The sequence below is a fragment of the Gadus chalcogrammus genome, chromosome 21 (assembly GCF_026213295.1).
Source record: "Gadus chalcogrammus isolate NIFS_2021 chromosome 21, NIFS_Gcha_1.0, whole genome shotgun sequence".
Classification (NCBI taxonomy): Eukaryota; Metazoa; Chordata; class Actinopteri; order Gadiformes; family Gadidae; genus Gadus; species Gadus chalcogrammus.
In genome coordinates, this window is record NC_079432.1 from 3,584,456 (window position 1) to 3,607,215 (window position 22,760).

Here is a 22,760-nt window from a genome sequence, read left to right on the forward strand (position 1 = left end):
CGCACGGTTCCTGACGTTTCAACCTGAATGTGGGCCTATTCCTCATGAACTGTCTCGGCTAACTCACATACGCTGTGTGTTCTCTTATTTGCATTAAAATATGTTCAACCTTTAAAAGACAGGAAATATCCCGGGAAAACTAGAAAGGATGATTACTTCGTAGTGATTTGTGCCAAACTGGGATCAAGAGCTATGCAAATACATTTGACTTGATTTTGACTGTGGCTGATATTTTCACCATTCTTTATAAAACAACCCTCTCAATGTGTGCCCAGATAACATGTGCTATTATGGTTGCGCTATTAACCCCCGAGTCATGTGACTCAGGGTAGGGCAGACGAACCAGACCGACGAGTTCACCTTCAGTCAGAGACAACAAGCACTTGTTTTGGTTCCTCCATGCGAAAGTTAATTCGGCTGAATTAAAGAAAGGTTTACCTTGAAAATACACAATTCATAAGTTGATAGACTGTATTGTTTGTAACAGTATGGTGGGGATCGCGAGGATCAGCGACACGTAGGGAAGACCGACCGCCTACCCTCATAAATAAAAACCATCCCTGTGTTGGATATGTGTATACAAATTGCATGGATCAGGGAGGGGTTAGACAGTGTTTAAGGATATATGTGGTAATGGATCAGGGAGGGTTAGGGGGCATCTTGCTCTATCAAATAATACAGGCTGCAGACATTGGGGATCAAAGAGAGAGAGAGGAGAGAGAGGAGAGAGAAGAGGATGGAGAGAGAGGAGAGAGAAGAGGATGGAGAGGAGAGGATGGAGAGAGAGGAGAGAGAGGAGAGGATGGAGAGAGAAGAGGATGGAGAGAGAGGAGAGAGAAGAGGATGAAGAGAGAAGAGGATGGAGAGAAGAGGATGGAGCGGTTAGGAGAGCTGACAAGACAAAGTCAAGTTACAAACATACATGGGGAGAATCTTTACATGTAGCCACTGTGAGCTTTGTGTAAGTGTGTAACGCATAAAGGGTTGTTGTGTGGTGGAGATTAAGTCAATTACTGGTTAAAAAATGAAAGAAGTTTAACATTTTTCAGTGATTTTAAACATTCCATCAACCTCAAATTGATCAAAATAAGGATATTGTCCAAAAAATTATTTAAAGGTTGGGTATGGGATTTGCGAAACGCCAGCAGATTTTGCAAACACACAACTCAAATGGTCCTACCCCCTCTCCTTCAACGCTGACTCTGACTCCACCCATTCCAAGCACAAAGGGGTCGCGCGCGGGGCGCGGGGGAGGGGGAGTGCAGTACCACCGTTTGATTGACGTACTTATTGTCCAATGCAACTCGGTGGCTCTGGAAATCATTGGCTGGAGTTTTTCGAGCCTTGCCCGTTCCACAGATGATTGAATTGTTTAATTTTCATGTCAGTACTTCTAACTCAGTGGCTGTAAGTGGGTTATGATGAGGTTTTCAAGTAATTTGGCAAAAAATACGAAAAAAGCGAATTCCATACCCAACCTTTAATATTTGTATCGCACTGAGAAATTATTTCTACAAAACACTGTTGGACTGGATTGTACCTATTCCAGTGAAATGATCAATTGAAATGATAATGTAGACCCACACATTACATTTTTTGCCTTTTCTTTATAATAAAATAAATCAAGTGTTCAGAAGATAGACCAATAGACATTTTAAGTAAGGGGTTATGAGGTCATTATTATACAAATGAATCATCTAAAAATATTTTACATGATTGCAACTGTAACTATGTTATAGCATTAAACGTATACAAAAATCAGGAGAAAACATGAATGAGATATGTTGTAACCTAACCATTTATAATGAGTTAATGCAACAACTGTGATTATATTCTTAAAGAATATCTCCTTGTTAAATGTCAGCAGTACGACATTAAAGCAGTTCTCTCAGATCTTACATAGTAGAGATTCTAATTCAGTAAACAACATTAGTTGTTTTGGTTGTTTCTTTGTTTTATTATCAAACAAAGGTCCTAGTCTGTTTGATTGACAGGTGAGATGATCAGGGGGGCAAAGTTGTTACCTCCATAATCATGGCGGCCTGGGCAGATGAATGGATAGAGAGGCTCACTGAAGGTGCAGCCAGTAGCAGAGTAGATATGAACCCTGGCTTCCACATCATAGAAGGAGACCAAGCCCTCATCATAATCAACAAACACCCCCACCTTCTGGAGCTCAGCTCTCAGAGGGAGACGGACATCAGGGTTATCACTAAATACCAACCCATCCTTGTTGTAGTAGAAAAGAGTCCAGTAACCCGTCTCAGGGGTCCACGTGGTCACACCTTTTCTGTCGATGGACTCTCTGACCACTCCTAACCACCAATAAGTCTTGTCTTTAACCTGTACCTCAAAGTAAAATCTCCCTGAGGAGAAGCTCTGCCTCGTGAGAACATATATATACTTTGTAAATCTCTTAGGGTTGTCTGGGAGTTCCTTCCCCACACCTCCATGATGTACTTGTTTCTCATCCTCAGACAGGATGAGACTGGGATGAGCTGTATCAGGATCCAGAGTCACATCTACTCCATACTGCTGGACCCTCTTCAGTACAGCATCATCACGCAGCTTCTTCATCTCCATGTTCAGTGTCTCCTCCAGCTGATCCAGGGATCTCCTCAAGGTCCCTATGTATGACGGAGGACGGACCTCCACCGTGGTCCAGTCCCTGGTGGGTGGAGGATCCTTCAGGGATCTGAAGGTCTGGAGGAAGTGGAGGTGGTCTTTAGTGTGTGAGAGCTGCTTCACCTCTGAGCATCTATTGGCCAGATCTTCTATTTCCTGCTCCAGCTCTTTGATGAGGTCTTCAGCTTGTTTCAATGTGGATTTCAGTTTCTCTTGAACCGTTTGGTTGAATTCATCGCGGCACTTTTCAACACAGCCTATCAGAGCAGTGAAGACCTGCCCACCAATGACTATCTCTCTGTCTGCATCTTTGTTGCTAATTTCTACTTTGCCTTTTATCTCCTTAATCTTTTCTTTTCTCTCCTGGATCATCTGCGGAACTTCAGCCTCTATCTTCCCCAGCTGGGCCGTCTTCACTTCATATTCCTCCTTCAGAGGTACAACAGGATGGGACTTGTGGTCTGTCACTGTGCACAACAGACACACACACACTTGTTCAGTCTGGCAGAAGAGCTCCAGAAGTCGGTCGTGTTTCTTACACATCCTGTCTTCCAGACGGTCCATAGGCTCGACCAGCCGATGTTTCTGCAGGCGAGTGACTCTCTGATGTGGCTCCAGGTGGGTTTGGCAGAAAGACATAAAACACTCTAGGCAGGACTTCACAGCCTTCAGCTGGGTCCCAGTACAGAAGTCACAGGGAACTTCTGCTGGTTCAACACAAGGCTGCTCTTTAACTCGTACGGTTGTTCTAAACTGAGCAGCCAGCTGTGATAAGAGGGTATTGACCCGTGGATCAGGTTTTATGTCGAAAATCTGGTTGCAAACAGGACATTTGTACTTGACTTGTTCATTCCAGAACTTTGTAATACAGGTTCTGCAGAAGTTGTGTCCACATGGTGTGGTAACCGGGCTGCTGAACACATCCAGACAGATGGAACATGAAAAGTCCTCCTCAGACCAGGAAGTGTTAGCAGAGGCCATTCCTAGACACAGACGATAAGGTTTATGTATTGAGCAATTTTATATTTCTAATTCCATCTATTCCTTATCTTGTGCTGCTTTACTCACCTTGTTGTGGTTTCTTTCTTTCAGACAATTTGTTCCAAAATGCGTTTTATTTTCCTCCTGAAAGAGAGAACTGCTTCCACGTCGGTTGGTTTTGGTTTTTATGAATGTTTAGTTTCGTTTCCCGAACAAGACATCCTTTCCCCTCCTCCCCTTACATTTGGCTCCGCCCCTAATACCTGGCTCTGCCCCAACGGACACAGTTCCCTGACGTTTCAACAGCACTACAATCATGCTGACGGCTTGGTGTGAGCTCCGTAATGCACTCATTTATATTAACAGTGAGAGGGGGTGCACCGTTCCTGGAGGTACTGTAATACCAGGTCGATGCGTGGAGTGGCCGGAGCAAGCCCCTTTTCCATCTCCCCGTTCCAAAAATCAATTTAATATATGGTCCCCGGGTAGGGGACGTATCAGATATTAAACTGATAAGAACAGATACTACACTTGATCTTAGCCAAAAGGCCGAGAAGCGATACCCATAAACTGTCTGACATAGAAGACCAATTCCCAGAAATGTCACTCTCATTAGCGGTTTTACGCCAAAAACATAATTTAAGTACAAATACAGAAGTACCACTATGTGTAAACTAAATAAAGCGTGCTATCAAACTATGTTTGACCGAAGGATAAAGAGTATATGGGCCAAGGATTGACGAAATTGCCCGAACGGCACTGATGACGTCAGAAGCCATAAGCCAATCAGAATGTCTGAGAAGCCGAAGGCGTCAATCGTGGTGAACATACATATATTGAATCCCCACTGGGCACGATTACAATGATGTGATGCGTTTTTACATGTTGTTAGTTGGATAAAAGTTTGATGCATGAGAAATTAACTTTATTTGTTATCATTGATTGATCACTAAACAATTATGCCGATGGGGAGATTGTCGGTCTTGTCCACGCCAGTCGCACCGAGCGTGACGTCACGTACGAGACGTGTCTCATGTGTTTTCTCTACAGCCTTTCACTGAACAATTGCGCATAAACGGTCAATCTCTCGAGATGAAAAATTATCATTTAAATCCAGAAACAACACATGTGTTATCCGGGGCATATAATGACTGCGACCAGAAAATAATTACTTCCTCTCCATTGAAACCCATTTATATTTTTCGACCTCATAGGTCCCAAGGGCTCTACCGGAAGAGGCGAGACTTCGCCACCGAGGGCCTTACCTGAATCAGCATTACGTAATTCCGGCAGTTGTTGCACTATTATCTTTAGACCACCAGAGGGCGACTATCGTCCCAGGAATGGGTTCCTGTCACTCGGGACTCTCACTTGACTCCAGCTGTGAGCTGTCAAAGGTAGGAAAGCTGGACGTATGCCAAATTAAAAGGATAACTTAGGGTACAATCAAAGATTGGCAGCATTTGGTAAGTGTTTTTTTTGTATTATTGTTATTATTAGTATTTAAAAACGATAAAAGTATCCCCCTGATTATAAACACATCTTGAATATGAGAGATTTGTGCTTCATAGATTTTAATTCCCTGGCAACATCTTTTAACTGATCTTAATTCATTAAATGTATATTGGTAATTGTAATATTTATAATAAATCGTATACATGTGCTTCATCTTTTTATGATTTCTATGATTATTGTTATTATGACTTTGATTTATTTTATTTTATTATATGCATTATCGTTATCATGCATATTATAGGGTTAGTATTATTGTAATTGTGTAGCTATGATTATATCTGGTTACATTTGTGCATTTTTGGTGAACAAGACACTTCTGGAGGAGGAGGAGAAGAAGAAGAAGAAGAGGAGAAGGGTGAGGAGGAGGAAGGGAGGACGGAAGGGGGCGGAGGAGGAGAAGGGGAGAGAAGGAGGAGCAGAAGGAGAGAGAAGGAGAGTAGGGGGAGAAGGGGTGAAGGAGAAGGAGGAGAATAAGGGGAGGTAGAGGAGTGGGGGGGAAGAAGGGGAGAAGGGGGAGGAGGAAGAGAAGGGGGAGGAGGAAGAGGGAGGAGGAGGAGGAGGAGGAGGAGGAGAGGGGGGAGTCGGGGGCATTGGCTCTGTCTGGACCGAGGATAGCTTTCCGGTTTCGCTCACTCGATTTAGTCGGATCGCTCCGCGGTTTCGTTGCGGCAAAACAACGCAGTGTGCGCCTCACCCGTCAGGATACTTCCACCGTGGGTCGGTTCCGAGGTTAACGGCTTATCGGTGCTTAATAACGTGTTGTAATAAGTGGGGTGACTGGCTCTGCTGGACGAGGAACCACCTCGTTGTTTTCGCCCCGTTTGAAAGCAGCGGGGAAATGTCCAGCTGAGGATTTGAAATCTTGAAGCCCTAGGCCCGCTTGTAATGAGCGATCAACGCATCGACAATGGCGAATAAGGTACGGATAGTTGGAAAAGGTATTTTTGAGGGGTTCTTTTGACTGGATTGGTGCGGAAAAAGTGAGACGGTTGTTGTGTTGTAACGTTGTCGCTTGATTCCTTCCCGGGCGGACTACTAACGTTCGCGTTATTCGTAACTTTTTCGATGAGTTATATCGGCATTAGGCACATCTTTTGGACGGTGATTCCAAGTGTGCGTCAACATATTGGATTTGGTGCCAAATGTAATGTTGTTACTGTACTTGGAAAATGAGTGTCGTTCAGGAGTGTCTTGTGACATTTTACTACCTTTCCAGTTCGGGTCGATTTTGAACCTCGTGGAATTCTGGGAAATGTAGTCAATGGCGCCACCAGCCAGTCTGTCGGTTTTTGTTGTGTGACAGGTTGAAAGTAAATAACCGAACTCATTCCGTTCGTAGGTGCTCTTAGTGAAATGTATTTGAGCCGTATATATTTTTACTTGGAAGCGTGTGTGTGTGTCCATTAATTAATAGGATAAATAATGTGCAATATTTTACTTGTCATACTAGTGTGGGACAGCATAGCGCAGCAACGTTTTTCAAAACAAAGTCGGTGTGTTTGTTGCTTGATCGGTCGCCGTCTTCTTGCAGGTGCAGGTTTTGTATGACTTCAGTGCTGAGCCCGGAAACAACGAACTGTCCGTCAGAGAAGGCGAAACTGTCACTGTCACAAATCAGGTATAGAGGATACAGCACTTCCATCCAGTCCTGTTGACTGGCTGTTGTTTTTCCTCCCATATGCATGCCAAACTTTGATTATTTATAGTAAATTGTTGTATATTCCATATATTGAGTTTGAGTGGTCATATGGATAGGCCTATATTAGGTGATATGGCAACTTTTGCAAGCCCTACTGAACGAGCCACAGATATCAAGATTATGTGTGTAGAGAGAGGGGGAAATGAAGGATAACACGGTTGGCGAGAATGAGAGCAAACATGACATCACTACTGCCATTTACAACAGTTCAAAGGTCAGTTTTATAATCACTCACCGACTCGCTAACCTCTTCTCTGCAGTCGTCACTCCTTAAAGGGAGAGATTTTCTCACGACTCCAAATTAATAGTGAGTCAAAGGTGCCAGTGTGGATAAAGCTGGATTTGTTTCCTGTTTACCCTTATTTGAATAAATGTTATGGCTCGAGTGAAACGTAATGAAAGACAGGCCAGATAAAGGTTTCCACATTACATTTCGGTGAGAAGCAGGGTCGGGTGATTTATGGAAATGGGTCATAATGATAACTTTTACAAAGTAAACATGTACATCACTACGATGCTTATCAATTTGAAAAGCCATTCCTCACACCCCTTTCAATTGAAATGAATGCTTAGTTTATTTCAAATATATCATATATTCGTATATTTTCTCCCATAAACAAAGGCCATTTCAAATGATTATTTGCTGTTATAAAATGTAAAAGATTTGCTGTTGTAAAATGTAATCGCTGTTGCTGTACTACGATTACATTTTATTTGTATGGCCCTTTATCCCAGGTACAGTCTCAAAGGGCTTAACAGGCCATATGGTTATGACACAAATAATATGTATGTAAAAATCCAAAACTGGGTTTGTCGATCAGTCCATGTCTTCAGTCCACTCGGACGCCATTTCCCTGGCTCTAGTTGAACCACGCTGTGTGTCGCGGGGAAACCCTTCCCCTCGTTCTTCAGTTCTCTGCTCCCCTACTGTGTTCCAGAACATTGGCGGGGGATGGATCGAGGCTCAGAACTCCAGGGGGGAGGTGGGCCTGGTGCCAGAAGACTACCTAGAGGTAAGCCCGGTCCTGGCCTCTGTCTGAGCCTCGCACGATTGGACGATTTGAAAAGAACCCCCCCCCCCCCCCCGGCCTCTACCCCTATAAGGGTTTATTGACGTTCTTCCTTGGCTAACTTACTGCACGGCTAGTTAATAGCTGTGACACTGGTTGTTCTGCTTGAATTGGAAAAACAAGGAAGAGACAATCCAAACAGGATATGTCTCACTTGAAAATATGCTGAGTGTGTGTGTCTGTGTGTCTGTGTAGTTGTGTCTTTGTGTGTTTGTGTATTGTTGTGTGTGTGCTTGTGCCTGTGTGTGTGTGTGTGTGTGTGTGTGTGTTTTTAATGTACTCCAGCGGCTCCTCAAAAGGTCTTACTCCTCAGAATTCAGTTGGGACTAGGGCATGACGTGCTTTCCACCAGACCTACATCTAGTCCGGGCATCCATCTTGCCTCGAGGAATTGCTCCTTAAACAAACATGAAACAATGTTTTGATTTCCCTCTGCCTCTCCTCTCCTCTCCTCGACCGACCTGCTTCCAGTTGAGCAAGCCCTCGCCGCTGACTGGAGCCGGCACCACCACAGCGCCCCCCAGTGTCGGGAATGTGGCCGCGGCTCCGCCTCCTGACCTCTCCTTCTTCGATGCCTTCGCCCCGGCGTCAACACCTGCACAAAGCCAGGTGACCTTGTGTACACACACACGCACACAGACACACACACAGACACGCACACAGACACGCACACAGACACACACACACACAGACACAGACACAGACAGACACGCACACAGACACACACACAGACACAGACAGACACACACACAGGGACACACACACACACACATGGTGACATGGACACATTGAAACGCAAACACGTGTGCCGGATCGCCATGGCAGCTGCACACATCGTTTATTTATTTCTGAGGTCATGGGGTGAACTCAGAATACACCAATCAGGCTCATCACAATGTAGTTCGATCTTCTCCATGCAGCAGTTCAGAGTTTCAGTTTGTTCAGAGCTGCTGTCTTGTGGTCTTATTTGAGTAAAGTGTGTGGAAAAAACTGAGAATGCACTCAGCATGTCCATGTTCCTCCTAACACACTCGGTAACACAATATGCATAAATTAAGAAAGGGTGCGAAATGTGGAAGTGAGACATGCTGATGGGGACGCTATGTGGTTGGGTCATCCATAACAGATGGACAGTTTATTTTTAATTTTTTTTCTTCTTTCAAGAAAGAAGACAAATACATAGGGACTCCACTATAGAGGCCTATGGCCACCTTCTGGTATCACAAGAACCACTGCAGTGAATCCTGCAGAACTTAAATACCACACTGGGGCCTTGAACTTCAGTTAAATGGATGACCCTCTCTTTCTCTTCTCTCGCTCTCTCATTTTCTCACACTCTCTCACTCTCTTTCTCGCTCACTCTCTCTCTCTCCCTCTAACATTTGCTCCTCAGCTCTTACTCTCTCACTTCTTTACTCGCTCTCTCTCCCGCTCACCTACTCGCTCATTCTCTCTTTGTCTCTCACTCTTTCTCTCTCTTGCTCATTTGCTTCCTCTTTATCTCTCCTCTCTCTTTCTCTCTTGCACTCTCAAACCCTCGCTCACTCTCTCTCTCTCTCTCTCTCTCTCTCTCTCTCTCTCTCTCTCTCTCTCTCTCTCTCTCTCTCTCTCTCTCTCTCTCTCTTTCCCTCTAAATCTTGCTCCTCATCCTACTCCATCTCTCTGCCCACCCCTCCTCGCTTCTGGCGCTTTCTGATGATTTCACTCTTCCTTTTCTCCCATTCTTAAGGTCGATGCTGGGGAGTTAAGTCCCCAGCCGGACACCCCCGACACCCCCTACCTCCCCCACGAGGTAACCACCCTAGGGTGCTGCTCAGGGGCATGGAAGACCAAACCTTCCCCCTGTTTACTTGCTCGCCCCTACCGGATAAGCAAACTTTGCCCTCGCCTGCCTGAAAGCATGTCATTTTAGTTTCCTTAGTTGTTCATGCACACACACGCCCCCCCCCCCCCTCCCAACCAAAATCACTCAACCAATCAGCAAACCGTACATGGATCCAATGAACAGATCAGCACGCCACCAGGTCTCACCAAGAGAAGAAAAACCTGAACAGCACTCTGCACTCGAATCAGCACACTCAGTCTCCAATGAGGATGTTTGTGATGGATTATCGTAATTACAACGCAGATTTCATTGCGATTGTTTCCAATACAGAGCGTGTATGAGATGCCTATTGTGTTCAATTAGTTTCCCCGAATGGTAAAAGTCCTGAGACTCTGTGAAATAACCGCAAAGCTTTTAACTGCTGTTTTCGGAAGGTTTTATGTTCAGAAAGCCCTCTCTGTTGTGGTTGGCATCATCTGGGGTGTGTGTGTGTTTACATAATGCATACATGAGCTCACGCACTGTCCATTCGTTTCCGCAATTGGCCAGATTCTGGTGCGTTGCACGGCATGTCGTTTTTGTATTATTCGATTGGCTTTGACGTTTTTTTTTACGTTGAAATGAAAGTTTCAAGCATGTTTGGTTGTACATGCGTGCCCGTACGACGTGCATGTGTTGCTGAGCTGGCGTTGTTTCGTAGGCAACAGGTAAAGGGTGACTTGGGTGGCTTGGGTAATCATGAGCAAACGTCACGTGTGACGGAGTTTGCTCTTGCATTATATTGAACGAGCACGTGTTTAATGACTACCTATGGCTAATCATTAAACGGCGGCACTTCCCAATCTCTCTCTCTCTCTCTCTCTCTCTCTCTCTCTCTCTCTCTCTCTCTCTCTCTCTCTCTCTCTCTCTCTCTCTCTCTCTCTCTCTCTCTCTCTCTCTCTCTCTCTCTCTCTCTCTCTCTCTCTCTCTCTCTCTTTCCTCCCCCTGGGTCTGCCGAGCCAGAGCCCAACCCCCCCACCTACCCCTGCAGCCCAGTAACTCTCGTGTTCCCCCCCCCTCAGCAGACCAGCAACGGCGGCGGAGACCCCTGGTCCGCGTGGAACACCGATGCCACGGGGGGGGCCTCCAACAACTGGGCGTCCAAGCCGGAGGGCACGCAGACGGGGAGGAGTGCGGCGCCGGACCCCTGGGGGGCGCAGAGTCACCCCCAGGCGTACCAGGGCCCCGGTAAGACGGGGGGGAACCTCGGCCCGGAGCCCTGGACTCTGTGGGGGGGGGGGGGGGGGGGCGTGATGTTGGTGGGCCTTGGTATTAGTTACATGCCTTGGTTTAGTTTTCATGCCCTAAGGTCTTTGTTTCATTTTTTTTGTACACACTTATTGTATGTCGTATGTTGTGGCTCGTAAGAATCGTACTTAGGGTTGTGTGAAGCATCTTATTCCAGCTAACTTTGTTGTATACGGGGAATGGGTTAACCTAACGATTGTATGTGCTTGGCACTTACTGTACCGAAAGCGATGTATTGTTTTTTCTCTTTCTTCTGACAAATGTACCGATCATAAGTCGCTTTTGATAAAAAGCTTCCGATAAATTACTTAAAAGTTCATTTAAATTTTGATCATATTATATCCAAATACTTATTTCTTTTTTGGTGTTTAGTTATTCGCTTGTTGGAAAGATATTTCATTTTTCACCCCCGCTTTCAGCCAAACTGTGCTGCCAAACTCACAATCTAGCCATGGTCAGGGACTCCAAAGGCTATAGGTTTAAAATGAATCCGATCACATGATGAGTAAGAAGAGACCGTGAAATGTTTCCTCTCCTGTTTCCTCTTACCTTAGACATCTATCCATATCCTTACCTGATTGAGACAGGTAATCTTTTGCAGCGGTGCCTTATGGGAAAGTTGACTGATGGCCCATTAACATTCAGGATTGAGAAATCCAGCATGACGGACTTGGTTGGCGTGACGAATGGCATGCCATGTATACGTGTTACCATCCATACAACTTATAAAGTGTGGCATATTACTCATTTTGTTTGTCGTGTTTTACCAAAGATGTTGCTGTGTGTGCTGATGGCGCCTTGATTGTTATTGTATGGTTACTCATGAATGTCTGGATTGAGACATTGCAGGATAGTGCTGTTGGTTTGCGTGTTCTATCGTGTTCTGTTTGAACGAGTTGTGTGTGAACGTTGTGTTATTTGCGTTGGTAGTATCGCTTCATGCGTTGATGTCGTGTTGAATGCTGATCTGCATTAAGCTACTAACTCCACCGCTGTAGAGGGGATGTCACTGATGACTGCCTGTGTGACTCCTCCCCCCCCAGGAGCAGAGGAAGACGAGTGGGACGATGAGTGGGACGACGTCAAATCATCGGGTTACGCCGAGTCGGAGTCCGGAGAGGGCGGGGCTTTTCAAAGGGGCGGAGCTCAGGGCACCGCCATGAAAATCTCCCTCAACAAGTGAGCGCTAACTCTTATTTGATTGGTCCTAGTCTGTCGGGCATGTCAAGCGTTAGTCGCTATGCCGGTTGTTAGCTATGTTGTTAGCTGTGTTTCATTGCTGCGGTGTACCAAAGCAGAGCTATGTGGCTAATAAACGTTAGCTAGATAGCAATGTTGGCGATGTAGCAAATGTTAGCTATCTTGCTAACAAGCGTCAGTTACATAGCTAACATTTGCTACACAGCTGTTAGCCATACAATCGTTTAGGAGGGGCTAGCCACGTACTTTTTTAGACTTCCCTAATGGCTGTCGGATGAGGTGAATCGACAAGCGGGGACAATTTTGTGTTTGCGTGTTTGAGTCTGAGAGTGGGCAGATGATGCGTGCCGGGGGGGAAGTAAAAGGAAGCGACACTCGGCTACAATCAGGCTTTGGAATCTTAGTTCAGTGAGCACAGAATAGAGGCCAGACATCTGGTTCATGGTATATTCAACAATGATTCGCCAAAGGAGGTGAGTAATTGTTTTAGTATACAAGTACTACACGTGAACACTCCAAAAATAAACAAGATAACACTTTTTGCCAGGATGTATTTGTTTTTATTAGCGGTTTATTTGTTTGTATAGCGGGACATTTTGCGGTGAAAACAATACATCTTGGGATATTGCGCTGTGTCCCGAGACAGCGAACCAATCAAATCGCGCAATCTTAGGGGGTTCACGTGTAGCATAACTAGGTTCACGGTAACCTACCCAGTGTTCTAACTGTCAAACCTTTGTCCGTCTTCCTCCGAGCAGATTCCCTGGATTCTCCAAGTCAGGGCCGGAGCTTTACCTCCTAGCCAAGCAGCTGGTCAAGGGATCACAGAAGCTATCCATCTATGTATGTGTTTTTATGACCTTTTATCTGTCATTAGAGGAAGACGTAGTTGTGTTTGAAACTGCCATCACAGTTCTCTAATCTCTAGTTTATTAGCCGAGGTTACCGGATATTAAGTCAAATTTGCACTGGTGAAAAATCTTTTGCCTTCTCCCAATATGGCGTAGCACATCGCTAACACACAATTCAATGACGTACATGCCCTAATTGACCACCTTTCAGATAATTCACATTTATTCTTTTTTTTTGTCGGATTGTGGTGAGACCCACATGTTAAGCAGAAACCAAAACAGTGTGGGGTAGAAGCAGTCACTAGACATAAGGAACTGGACAGGTTCAGTGGGTTGGGACCCATGTCCAAAACGAGGATCTGTGCCACCACCACCTCTGGGAGGGACGAGGGGAAGCGAATGGGTGTCGAGGTTAACTGGAGTCTGTTTGGTTAGGGTTGAGGATGCAGAGGTCGGAGGTCGGAGGGCTCGGTCTTGTGACACGTGGGTGCGGTCAAAGGTCCTTTGTGTGACTAGCTCTTGGCCTAAAATAACCTCAACATACTCTGTAGTCAAGGCTGTTCAAAAGTGATTCAAATAATGTTATCACTACATCCTATTGATAACACTACTGTTATCAATAATTCCTAGTAATAGGAAATCCTATATCCTATAACTGATATATTCTTCAGTTATAAAAAGAGCCTTTACCCGTTTGTTTACAATAATCTCACTATCGACACTCCCAGAGCCCCTCCCACTCCCACCCACTTGAGCTACGCCGGTCTGCGTCACACGGCTGCACAGCCAATAAGAGAAGACCAGAGACTGTTCCACAACTCTGGAAGATCCTCCCGCTTACACACTAGTAGGGGCCCCGAGTGACCTCATGACCTCAACATGTTGTTCATTCATATGTCGTCATCCTGACATACCGATCAGACCTGTGGAGGTTGTCCTGTTTGTGAATGGTAAATGGACTGCATTTGTACAGCGCTTTTCTTACCAGTGTCCACTCAAAGCTCTTTACAATATTGCCTAACATCACAACATTCGTGCACATATTCACACACCGACGGCGGTATCAACCACGCAAGGCGACAGCCAGCCCGTCAGGAGCAGTTAGGGTGAGGGACAGGGACACCTCCACACGCCGGGGATCGAACTAGCAACCTTCCAGTTACAAGCCAACCCGCTCTACCTGTTGAGCCACATGCCGCCCTTTCTCCTGTGTCCCGGTAACATGGGAAGACCGGTAGTTACCCAGTATGGTATCAAACCACTATGGTAGTAACCCAGTATGGTAGCAACTAGGGCTGGGCGGTTATTCGAATTTTGATCGCGATTTCAAATTTTGCGTCAAACGATCACAGAATTAACATAATCAGTTTCAAACACAACTAATATATTTTTTTTTTTTGTATTTTTTTTTTTAACGTTTTATAGAAAGGGCAGAACAGCCGGATACATATCTGTACATCATTTTAGATTGGAACATTTTCTTTTTGACCATTTTGTGTATTCTTGTTAAGGCGAAATTTCAAAGTTCTCAGTTACAAAATCTCTTTGGGGAGAGACTTGCTGAATAAATGCACCATGTTCTCAAACTCAAAAATAACCGTGTGAATAATCGTGATTTCCATATTGACCAAAATAACGGTGACTATGATTTTTCCCATAATGGAGCAGCCCTAGTAGTAACCCGGTGTGTCCCTCCCTGTGCTCAGATGGGCGAGGTGGGCCCGGTGTGGTCCTACCCCGACAACCAGCTGGACTGTGTGGTGGCCGACCCCAAGAAGGGCTCCAAGATGTACGGCCTGAAGAGCTACATCGAGTACCAAGTCACGCCCAACGTAAGCCTCACCGCCGCCACCTGGTTCAACCTTTGAACCTCTGACGTTTTGGAAGGAATAAACTGGGGATCGACCGATATGGATTTTCTAGGACCGATGCGATACAGATTTATTTTTTTTCATCAGCCAAGGCTGATGACCGATTCGCCGATCCCGATTTTCTTGAGCCAATATTTGGAGCCGATACTGCTTTTGCTCCCTCAAAAATTACACAATGACGATAAAAAATGGTACAAGACTCAATTAAAAAAAAAAAACATTTATTGAACTGTCTGTTAATCATTAATATAAAAAAAAGTAATCTGCGGAAAAAATGCAGAAACACGTAATTATGCTATGTATACGATAAAACGGTCAATCATTAGAATAATCCCTACCGATCATTTAGTTTGCCTACTTCCTGAATACATTTGGACACGCCGACGTGAGGCTTTTGTGATGCAATGTTTGTTTTGGATTGGCCGACTTATGGCCCTAACTAACTGAATGTTATCGTTTGGCAGACAACCAACAGGCCCGTCAATCACCGCTACAAGCACTTTGATTGGCTGTACGAGAGGCTGCTGGACAAACTCGGCTCAGCCATCCCCATCCCCTCCTTGCCGGACAAGCAGGTCACAGGTCAGTGGAAACGTCTCTCTCTAACCCCCCCCCCCCTCTTCACTTCCTCTCACTCTCGCACATGCACTCACTGACTCACCCTCTCTCTTTCTCTCCCTTTCTCTGTCTCTATCTCCTTCACTTCCTCTCAATCACTTCCTGACCCACTCTCTCTCTCTCTCTCACTCACTCACTCACTCACTCACTCACTCACTCACTCACTCACTCACTCACTCACTCACTCACTCACTCACTCACTCACTCACTCACTCACTCACTCACTCACTCACTCACTGACCTCACTGACCTCACTCACTGACCTCACTGATTCTCTCTATCTCCCCCTCACTCCCGCTCCCTCTCTCTCAAACTCAAACACTGACTCACTCACTCACTCACTCACTCTCTCCCCCATGTGTCCGTCCGTCCGTCCGTCCCCCCGTCCCCCAGGGCGGTTCGAGGAGGAGTTCATCAAGATGCGCATGGAGCGTCTGCAGGGCTGGATGACCCGGATGTGCCGGCACCCCGTGGTCTCCAGCAGCGAAGTCTTCCAGCTCTTCCTGACCTACAAGGACGAGAAGGTGCCTGACCTCACCACACCCTCACCCTACAGCTTATAGAAGAGCCACTCACAAGTACAGGGCAAACTGGGAGGGTTCAACACGGTGGCGGTAGAACCAGCATCCCCAGCCTTATATTACGATGAGTGAGGGCATTCTTGCTCCATCACTCATCCCAAGGGGACTTCCAGAAAAAGGCGCTTTGAGCATCGCTCTCAAGCCATAATTATATTCCGTGCCAGGATTGATTGTGACTGTGGGATTCTGTTCGTGCCTTCCCCTTGAGTTGGAAGCAATCGGCTAGAAACTCACCCTGGCCTTCACCAATCAGGGAACACAGGCCTTCATGTTCCTTCTCCATTCGGTCTATCGCTCATGTATGTAAATGTTAGGTCTGTTTAACAGAAGTCTCCACTTCTTCAACTTAAAGGCGTTTGTAAAAACGTGGACGCAGTAGCTTCGCCGCTCTCGCTCTCGTCACCAGCGTGCCGCTGACGGTCGTGCTTGTCGATGGCGTTTGCGTGTTGGGCCTTTGGGTCGTGTGTCAGTTCTCCCATGGCGAGTGACCACACCCCCCTGACGTGCTGACGGTGTTGATGGTGTTGTAGGACTGGAAGACTGGGAAGAGAAAAGCGGAGAAGGACGAGACAGTGGGGGTGATGATCTTCGCCACCATAGAGCCCGAGGCCCCTGACCTGGACCCCATCGAAGTGTGAGTAGGCTGGGCTCCCACGCCGTCAGCAGGGGCCCTGGGCTCCCCCCCTGTCAGCAGGGGCCCTGGGGGTGGCGTGGAGGATGGGGGTCTGACAAAAGTATGTGTGTGTGTGTGTGTGTTTGTGCAGGGAGCAGAAGTGCGACCAGTTCAGCAGGTTTACTAAAGCGATGGACGACGGGGTGAAGGAGATCCTCACCGTGGGACAGGAGCACTGGAAGAGATGCACAGGACGTACGTGCGCAGACACACTCACACACACACACACACACACACACACACACGTGTAAACACACACACAGACTTGCAAACATTCGCACTCCCACATGCCCGCGCAAACACTACACCCTTAACACTTAAGCCAACACAACACTTTTAACACTTACGCACACACTCAAACAGACACAGTACACACGCAAACACACACATAAACACTTACGCACACCCACATCTTCCCCGTGGGAGATATATAATGACTATTATCATGACTTCTGTACCTGTACTACTAATTACTATGTAGAGACCCAGTATCAACTTCACTTTACCTACCCAATGTGACTTGCCTTTGAGTGTGTGTGTGTGTGTGTGTGTGTGTGTGTGTGTGTGTGTGTGTTGTGTAAATGTTAATGAAAATGTTTTCATCCTCTTCCCATTCACAGCATTACCTAAAGAGTACCAGAGGATTGGCAAGGCCTTTCAGAACCTCTCCTCGGTCTTCAACAGCAGCGGATACCAAGGTAGGAGCACAGAACGACCCGTCGGTCCGAGTCCATCGCAGAACTCTGACCAGGAAACCGTACGAGGAAGCTAAACAAAAGATGCTGATACACAGGTTTCCTGGCCGACGTCGTCACAGTATTTATAATCACTGACACGATAGTCGGAATAGTAGGAGATGATCTAAAGCAGGATTTGTCAACCTGTGGTTGGTAAGATGGACTAATTTACATTAATGTATTACATAAAATAGATAATTGAAAAAATATATATATATTATGTGTATTCCATAATATATTTTCCATTGTAATTAATACCATTAATACTAATTATTGCCGTTATAATTGCGTATGAAGAAAGCGCTGGCACTCACCGTTTGACTACTATACTATATGAGGTGGTTCACGAAAAGGTGTTAATGACCCTTTAGTGCGACATTTAGCTAACCCATGAACTCCCTTCTGCCCTCAGGAGAGGCAACGCTGACAGACGCCATGACAGCGGCGGGCAAGACCTATGAGGAGATCGCCCTGATGGTGGCGGAGCAGGTACACACACACACACACACACACACACACACACACACAGACACACAGACACACAGACACACAGACACACAGACACAGACACAGACACAGACACAGACGTTGGTTTCAATGCTCGTCCGGCTTGACCAGCAGCTCTGGCCCCATTGGTGTTGATCCGAGCTTTTGCTTCCATCATTTGTGTTTTCAATATTTACAGTCAGCCTGCATGCATGCACTGCTGGTGCCTTGCTCTGGATTGGCGTGTGTGTGTGTGTGTGTGTGTGTGTGTGTGTGCGTGCGTGCGTGGTAATCCGGTTTCATAGCGAATGGCCAGGACTTCTTTGTGTTTATTGTTTATTGAAGGCTTTTTAAATGAAGGTCTCTGGGGAGGGTTGCAGGTCATAGCACCAGCAGAAAGCTGTTCTGTGTTTGTGTTGTGGGAAGCCTCTTCAAATTGGGATTTAATACTCGTAGTGTAGGGCCAATGCATTTGTTCTTTGTTCGGTTGGATAATCAGTGGCTAGCTCTTCTCCCTATTATTAACTGGGTTAATATTATTGATTGGGGGCCGTAGACACGTAACACGGGCGGCTAATCAATTCATATTGTCAATGTGCCAAATATAACATGTATACCAATGGGTCTCCCAAGTCCTTATTTTTGACAGTCTAAAACAGCAGTAAAGGAGAATCTTTAAGAAGCTGTTTTTTGTTAAACATTTTCTATCACAATCTTTATCAGCACTTACTATATATACCACACACGCGCACACACGCACACGCACACACTCGTCAATCGGAACAAATGTCGCAATCTGTTCTTGACCACAACAATACTGTCTCATCCGGAGAATATAGTAACGCCATCCTGTGGCGTTTCCCTCCCTATGAGTCGGCACATCCTCGCTCTGCCCTTAAGTCCGCTGTCTTAGATTAAGCCTTCTGCTTGTGACGAGTTCACAGCCTTCAAACGGCAACATTTGGCAATAACAACTTCTTCTTTTTTTTTTATCTTTCTAATCGATGGCAGCTGTTTTGCTTTTGTTGTGACTTGGTCTTCGTTATTCCGTCGGTATATTGTGAAACCCATTCATGTTTAATTGCCTGAGAATGCTCTTTTTTGATATCTTGTGTAATGAAATGAACCTCTGGACGTTGTTTAAAGCTGCATCCGCTGGGAGGATTCCTCTGGTAAACATGCGTTTGTTTGTTATAGTATCTAATCGTCTAGTGGTTGGTTTTTACTGTCTGATGCATAATAAGTCCCTTTTTTTAGTTATTGTAACGATTAAAAAAAAATGTGTGTAGGAGAATTGGAGTTCACCCTAAGTTGCATACGGTTACAGTCTCTAAAAAAAAGTGTGTGTGTGTGTGTGTGTGTGTGTGTGTGTGTGTGTGTGTGTGTGTGTGTGTGTGTGTGTGTGTGTGTGTGTGTGTGTGTGTGTGTGTGTGTGTGTGTGTGTGTGTGTGTGTGTGTGTGTGTGTGTGTGCGCGCACGCGCGCTTGTGATGTATTTCCAGCCGAGGAAAGACCTCCACTTCCTCATGGAGACCAACAATGAATACAAAGGTCTCCTGGGATGCTTCCCGGACACCCTCGCCGTCCATAAGGTACTTTTAGCCCCGACGCCTCCTGATAAAAAACCTAGAAAAACAAGCCTGACTTTCCGCGGTGATGGAGCAAGCGCTGAACGACCTAAACTCTAATTTCTCCCTCCCCGTCAGGCGGGCATAGAGAAGGTGAAGGAGGGGGACAAGCTGGTGGCGACCAGTAAGATCAGCCCCCAGGAGAAGGTCACTATGGCGAAGCGCGTGAGCACCATGTCGTACACATTACAAGGTACCGCCCCGGGCAACCCGCATTGTCCTCGTTCACTGCTGTTCCTCTTACTACTGAAAAGCTCGGTCGTAGATTGACATTTTACAGTCTGACACCCCTATTGCTGCTCTTAACCCACAGCCGAGATGAACCACTTCCATAGCAACCGTATCTATGACTACAACCGTGTCATGCAGCTCTATCTTGAGGAACAAGCCAAATTTTACGAGACGGTAAGAGTGAAGGAAGTTCTCTGCACACAGACAGCCTGATTATCGTTCATATAGCTCATTTGGATCGCCATCGCCTTTCTGTTTCTGAAAATGTACAGTCTTTTGTCTTTTTCTTCTCCATCTCCCTCGCTAGATTGCCGAGAAGTTGAGGCAAGCGCACGCCCAGTTCACCACCATGTAGAGAACGGAAGCATTTGGCCGAAGATGAAGTCGGCTAAACGCCAAGCGACATGTCTGTCTCTTTCTCTTTTTTTCTCTCTCTCTCTCTCTCTCTCTCTCTCTCTCTCTCTCTCTCTCTCTCTCTCTCTCTCTCTCTCTCTCTCTCTCTCTCTCTCTCTCTCTCTCTCTCTCTCTCTCTCTCTCTCTCTCTCTCTCTCTCTCTCTTCTGCTCTTTCGCTCCTCCCTCCTTTAGTTTCTATCCCTCTCTTTTGAACCCAGCGTCACATGCTTTACGTGAAAGCACTTCCACACTACTTTTACCCCCCCCGCGCCCGTGGTTCAAAGAAGTGTTGCCGCTGGGAAATCGATTTGGAAAGAGGACGTACGCTATATAAGCACAGCACTGCCTTAGTATGTCAGCATGTCATTTCCCCTCTGGTCTGTGTTGTCATTGCTCTGTGTTCTCACTATCCGTTTAGTCACACTTGAGGGATTCTACGTTTCCTCATTTCTAGGAGGCCGCACACTTGAGAAAGAAGGACGGTATGGAGAACGCGTGCGTGTGTGTGTTGGGGTTGTGGTACACACTATTGGCTGTGCCTTACTCCTCCCTTGTACTTCACTTCCTCATCCACTAACAGGAAGACCCGCCCCTTTTCTTTGAATGTGCCTTCCCATGGGAGCTCTGGGACGCTTGGCTGGTTCCCCCCCCCTCCCCCCCAATGACCTCAACGTTTACTGTTTACTCTGGAAGAGCGGGAGTCCCACGACCTTCAAACATACTAATAATACACTTTCACACCTTGAGATGATAATGCACTTAACTCGAGGGGGTTTCTCTGTCATGCCTTGTTCGTAGAAGCCACACGTCAGAGGAAACCTGTTGAATCCCAGTGCCAAACCCAGTGGACAACCCCACTGCTTTTTAAAATGGCCCTTTTGTGTGTGTGTGTGTGTGTGTGTGAGAGAGAGAGTGTGTGTGTGTGTGTTTTGTTTCTTATAACCGAAAGCAATTTGTTTTAAGCAAGCCCCTGAAGGTGTAGGATGTGATATTTTGTTAAAGTTAAAAAAATAAGACAAGAATTTGAGCGTGGTGGGGAAGGGAGGGGGGGTCGGAGTTGGGACTGGGCCATGAGATATTTCTGCTTGCTTTTTTCACTGCTCAGTATTCAATCAATTTCTTATTTCATTCTGTCAACACTTTTGTTTTCATATCACTTGAAAAAATGCAAATATATATATATATATAATATATATTCTATTTGATCTGTCCTATGCTTTTCGGGTCATATTGGAATGGCCGTATTACGTATATATGGACGAGCAAAAAATCCAGTTATTGATTTATTAAACTGATTTGTATTTACTGCGACTACGCTTCTGTCCTTGTGTCAACTTTGTAAGGGACAAACAGCAACATGACAGAAATATCTGTTCCTTCACTGCAATCCCAGCACAGCCCTCAGATTTGATTTTTCTTTTGCACGTGGAGAGGGACAGGAATGAGAATGAGTCGGTGGCTTGTTCGAAGAATCAAAGAGCGCGTTTGTGCGCTCTTTGAGGTGGCGATGGTGGGGTGGAACCTTGTGATACCACCCTAGTCTCGCGAGAACAGGGTGTAACCTTCGGATACAACCCTAGTCTCGCGTGGCCGGTCGTCAGCAACGCCCGGCTGCGAAGGGGCCTGGCGGGGCCGCGCTGTGAATGGAGCGCTTCTTCGTCCAGTGGAGCGTCTACTGGCATCAGGTGCAGCTGGATGTATAGCGGGCATAAGCCGGCCCGACGCGGAAGACTTGGCCCGATAGGGAATCTAAACAGTGCGGTCTTTCTTCTCAACACACTCTCGCCACTCTCCCGTCCAGTCCAGTTGCTATTTAGTTATTTATTTCCCCTTCAGCACGTTTCGAATGTAACGAAGCTTCAGCATTTTATATTCGTTGTGATTGAACCGAGTAGTCAACTTAGAGGCTAAGAAGGAATTGGCCTAAAAATAGGTAATTAATTAATTAATTAATCTTGCAACAAAATCTATTAAAAAATTTCGCCCTGGGATTACCATTAAAGCAAGAAAATGTAATAATCTTTAATGTAGGCCTACATTAATTATTAAACTTGACGAAATGTATTTATGTTAATTATTAATTAAGGTGTACAAGTTAACTAAGGCAATGTTAATAAATGTATCGTCTGCATTATTTGAAAGGCCTGGGGATTACTTAAACCCACTTCCCCTTACCCCTATGATAGCTGATATATTATAATGCTAATAACTGCATGAACTAATGTTAATTCATGATTAATAATGTACCCTTATTATTATTATAATGTACCCTAAACCTGCGTTGTTTAGCCTATCTTGTATCATACCCTCTAACCCAATGGTGAATAAGTAGAGGGTAGTTAGGCCCACATCTTCACTTCACATTACGGTGACATTGACATGGCAGTGCTAAGATGGTCATGGATTGTGGAATTCTGTAAATGCAGTCCTCTGGAGATGGACGCAATCAGCTAGAAACTCACCATGGCATTAATCAAACAGGGAATATT

General features: G+C 45.7%; 2 protein-coding genes and 1 non-coding gene across 8 annotated transcripts; 1 reads left to right on the forward strand and 2 right to left on the reverse strand.

Moving 5' to 3' along the window:
* Positions 1 to 1,210: 1,210 nt before the first annotated feature.
* LOC130374307 (E3 ubiquitin-protein ligase TRIM39-like) lies at positions 1,211 to 3,863 on the reverse strand. Its single transcript, XM_056581020.1, has 2 exons — positions 3,694 to 3,863; positions 1,211 to 3,608 (listed from the first exon to the last, which is right to left on the reverse strand). Exon 2 carries the CDS (start codon positions 3,604 to 3,606, stop codon positions 1,975 to 1,977), a length of 1,632 nt encoding a protein of 543 aa, XP_056436995.1. The 5' UTR covers positions 3,607 to 3,608; positions 3,694 to 3,863; the 3' UTR covers positions 1,211 to 1,974.
* Positions 3,864 to 3,976: 113 nt separating this feature from the next.
* Positions 3,977 to 4,167, reverse strand: LOC130375144 (U2 spliceosomal RNA). Its single transcript, XR_008893811.1, has one exon. It is a non-coding gene; the product is annotated as a U2 spliceosomal RNA (small nuclear RNA).
* Positions 4,168 to 5,702: 1,535 nt separating this feature from the next.
* Positions 5,703 to 21,601, forward strand: snx9b (sorting nexin 9b). 6 transcript variants are annotated; one of them, XM_056581010.1, is made up of 20 exons: positions 5,703 to 6,040; positions 6,653 to 6,739; positions 7,759 to 7,833; positions 8,362 to 8,499; positions 9,620 to 9,682; positions 10,777 to 10,942; positions 11,557 to 11,589; positions 12,046 to 12,181; positions 12,961 to 13,045; positions 14,760 to 14,885; positions 15,389 to 15,506; positions 15,936 to 16,066; positions 16,654 to 16,757; positions 16,888 to 16,991; positions 17,417 to 17,494; positions 17,946 to 18,022; positions 19,521 to 19,610; positions 19,725 to 19,839; positions 19,960 to 20,051; positions 20,185 to 21,601. In XM_056581010.1, the coding sequence occupies exons 1-20, from the start codon at positions 6,029 to 6,031 to the stop codon at positions 20,230 to 20,232; spliced, it is 1,878 nt and encodes a 625-aa protein (XP_056436985.1). In that variant the 5' UTR covers positions 5,703 to 6,028; the 3' UTR covers positions 20,233 to 21,601. The 6 variants fall into 6 exon arrangements, with proteins under 6 accessions (XP_056436985.1, XP_056436987.1, XP_056436988.1 ...); XM_056581012.1 differs by having other exon boundaries at positions 10,780 to 10,942; XM_056581013.1 differs by lacking the exon at positions 11,557 to 11,589 and having other exon boundaries at positions 20,185 to 21,600.
* The last annotated feature ends 1,159 nt before the right edge of the window (positions 21,602 to 22,760 follow it).

Excerpts from the sequence above, each read along its gene's own strand:
- LOC130374307 (XM_056581020.1), bottom strand. The coding sequence starts at position 3,606 with ATGGCCTCTGCTAACACTTCCTGGTCTGAGGAGGACTTTTCATGTTCC.
- snx9b (XM_056581010.1), top strand. Across the intron at positions 10,943-11,556 it reads CCAGGCGTACCAGGGCCCCG|ACATCTATCCATATCCTTAC; the intron begins GTAAGACGGGGG and ends CTCTTACCTTAG. Across the intron at positions 17,495-17,945 it reads CAACAGCAGCGGATACCAAG|GAGAGGCAACGCTGACAGAC; the intron begins GTAGGAGCACAG and ends TTCTGCCCTCAG.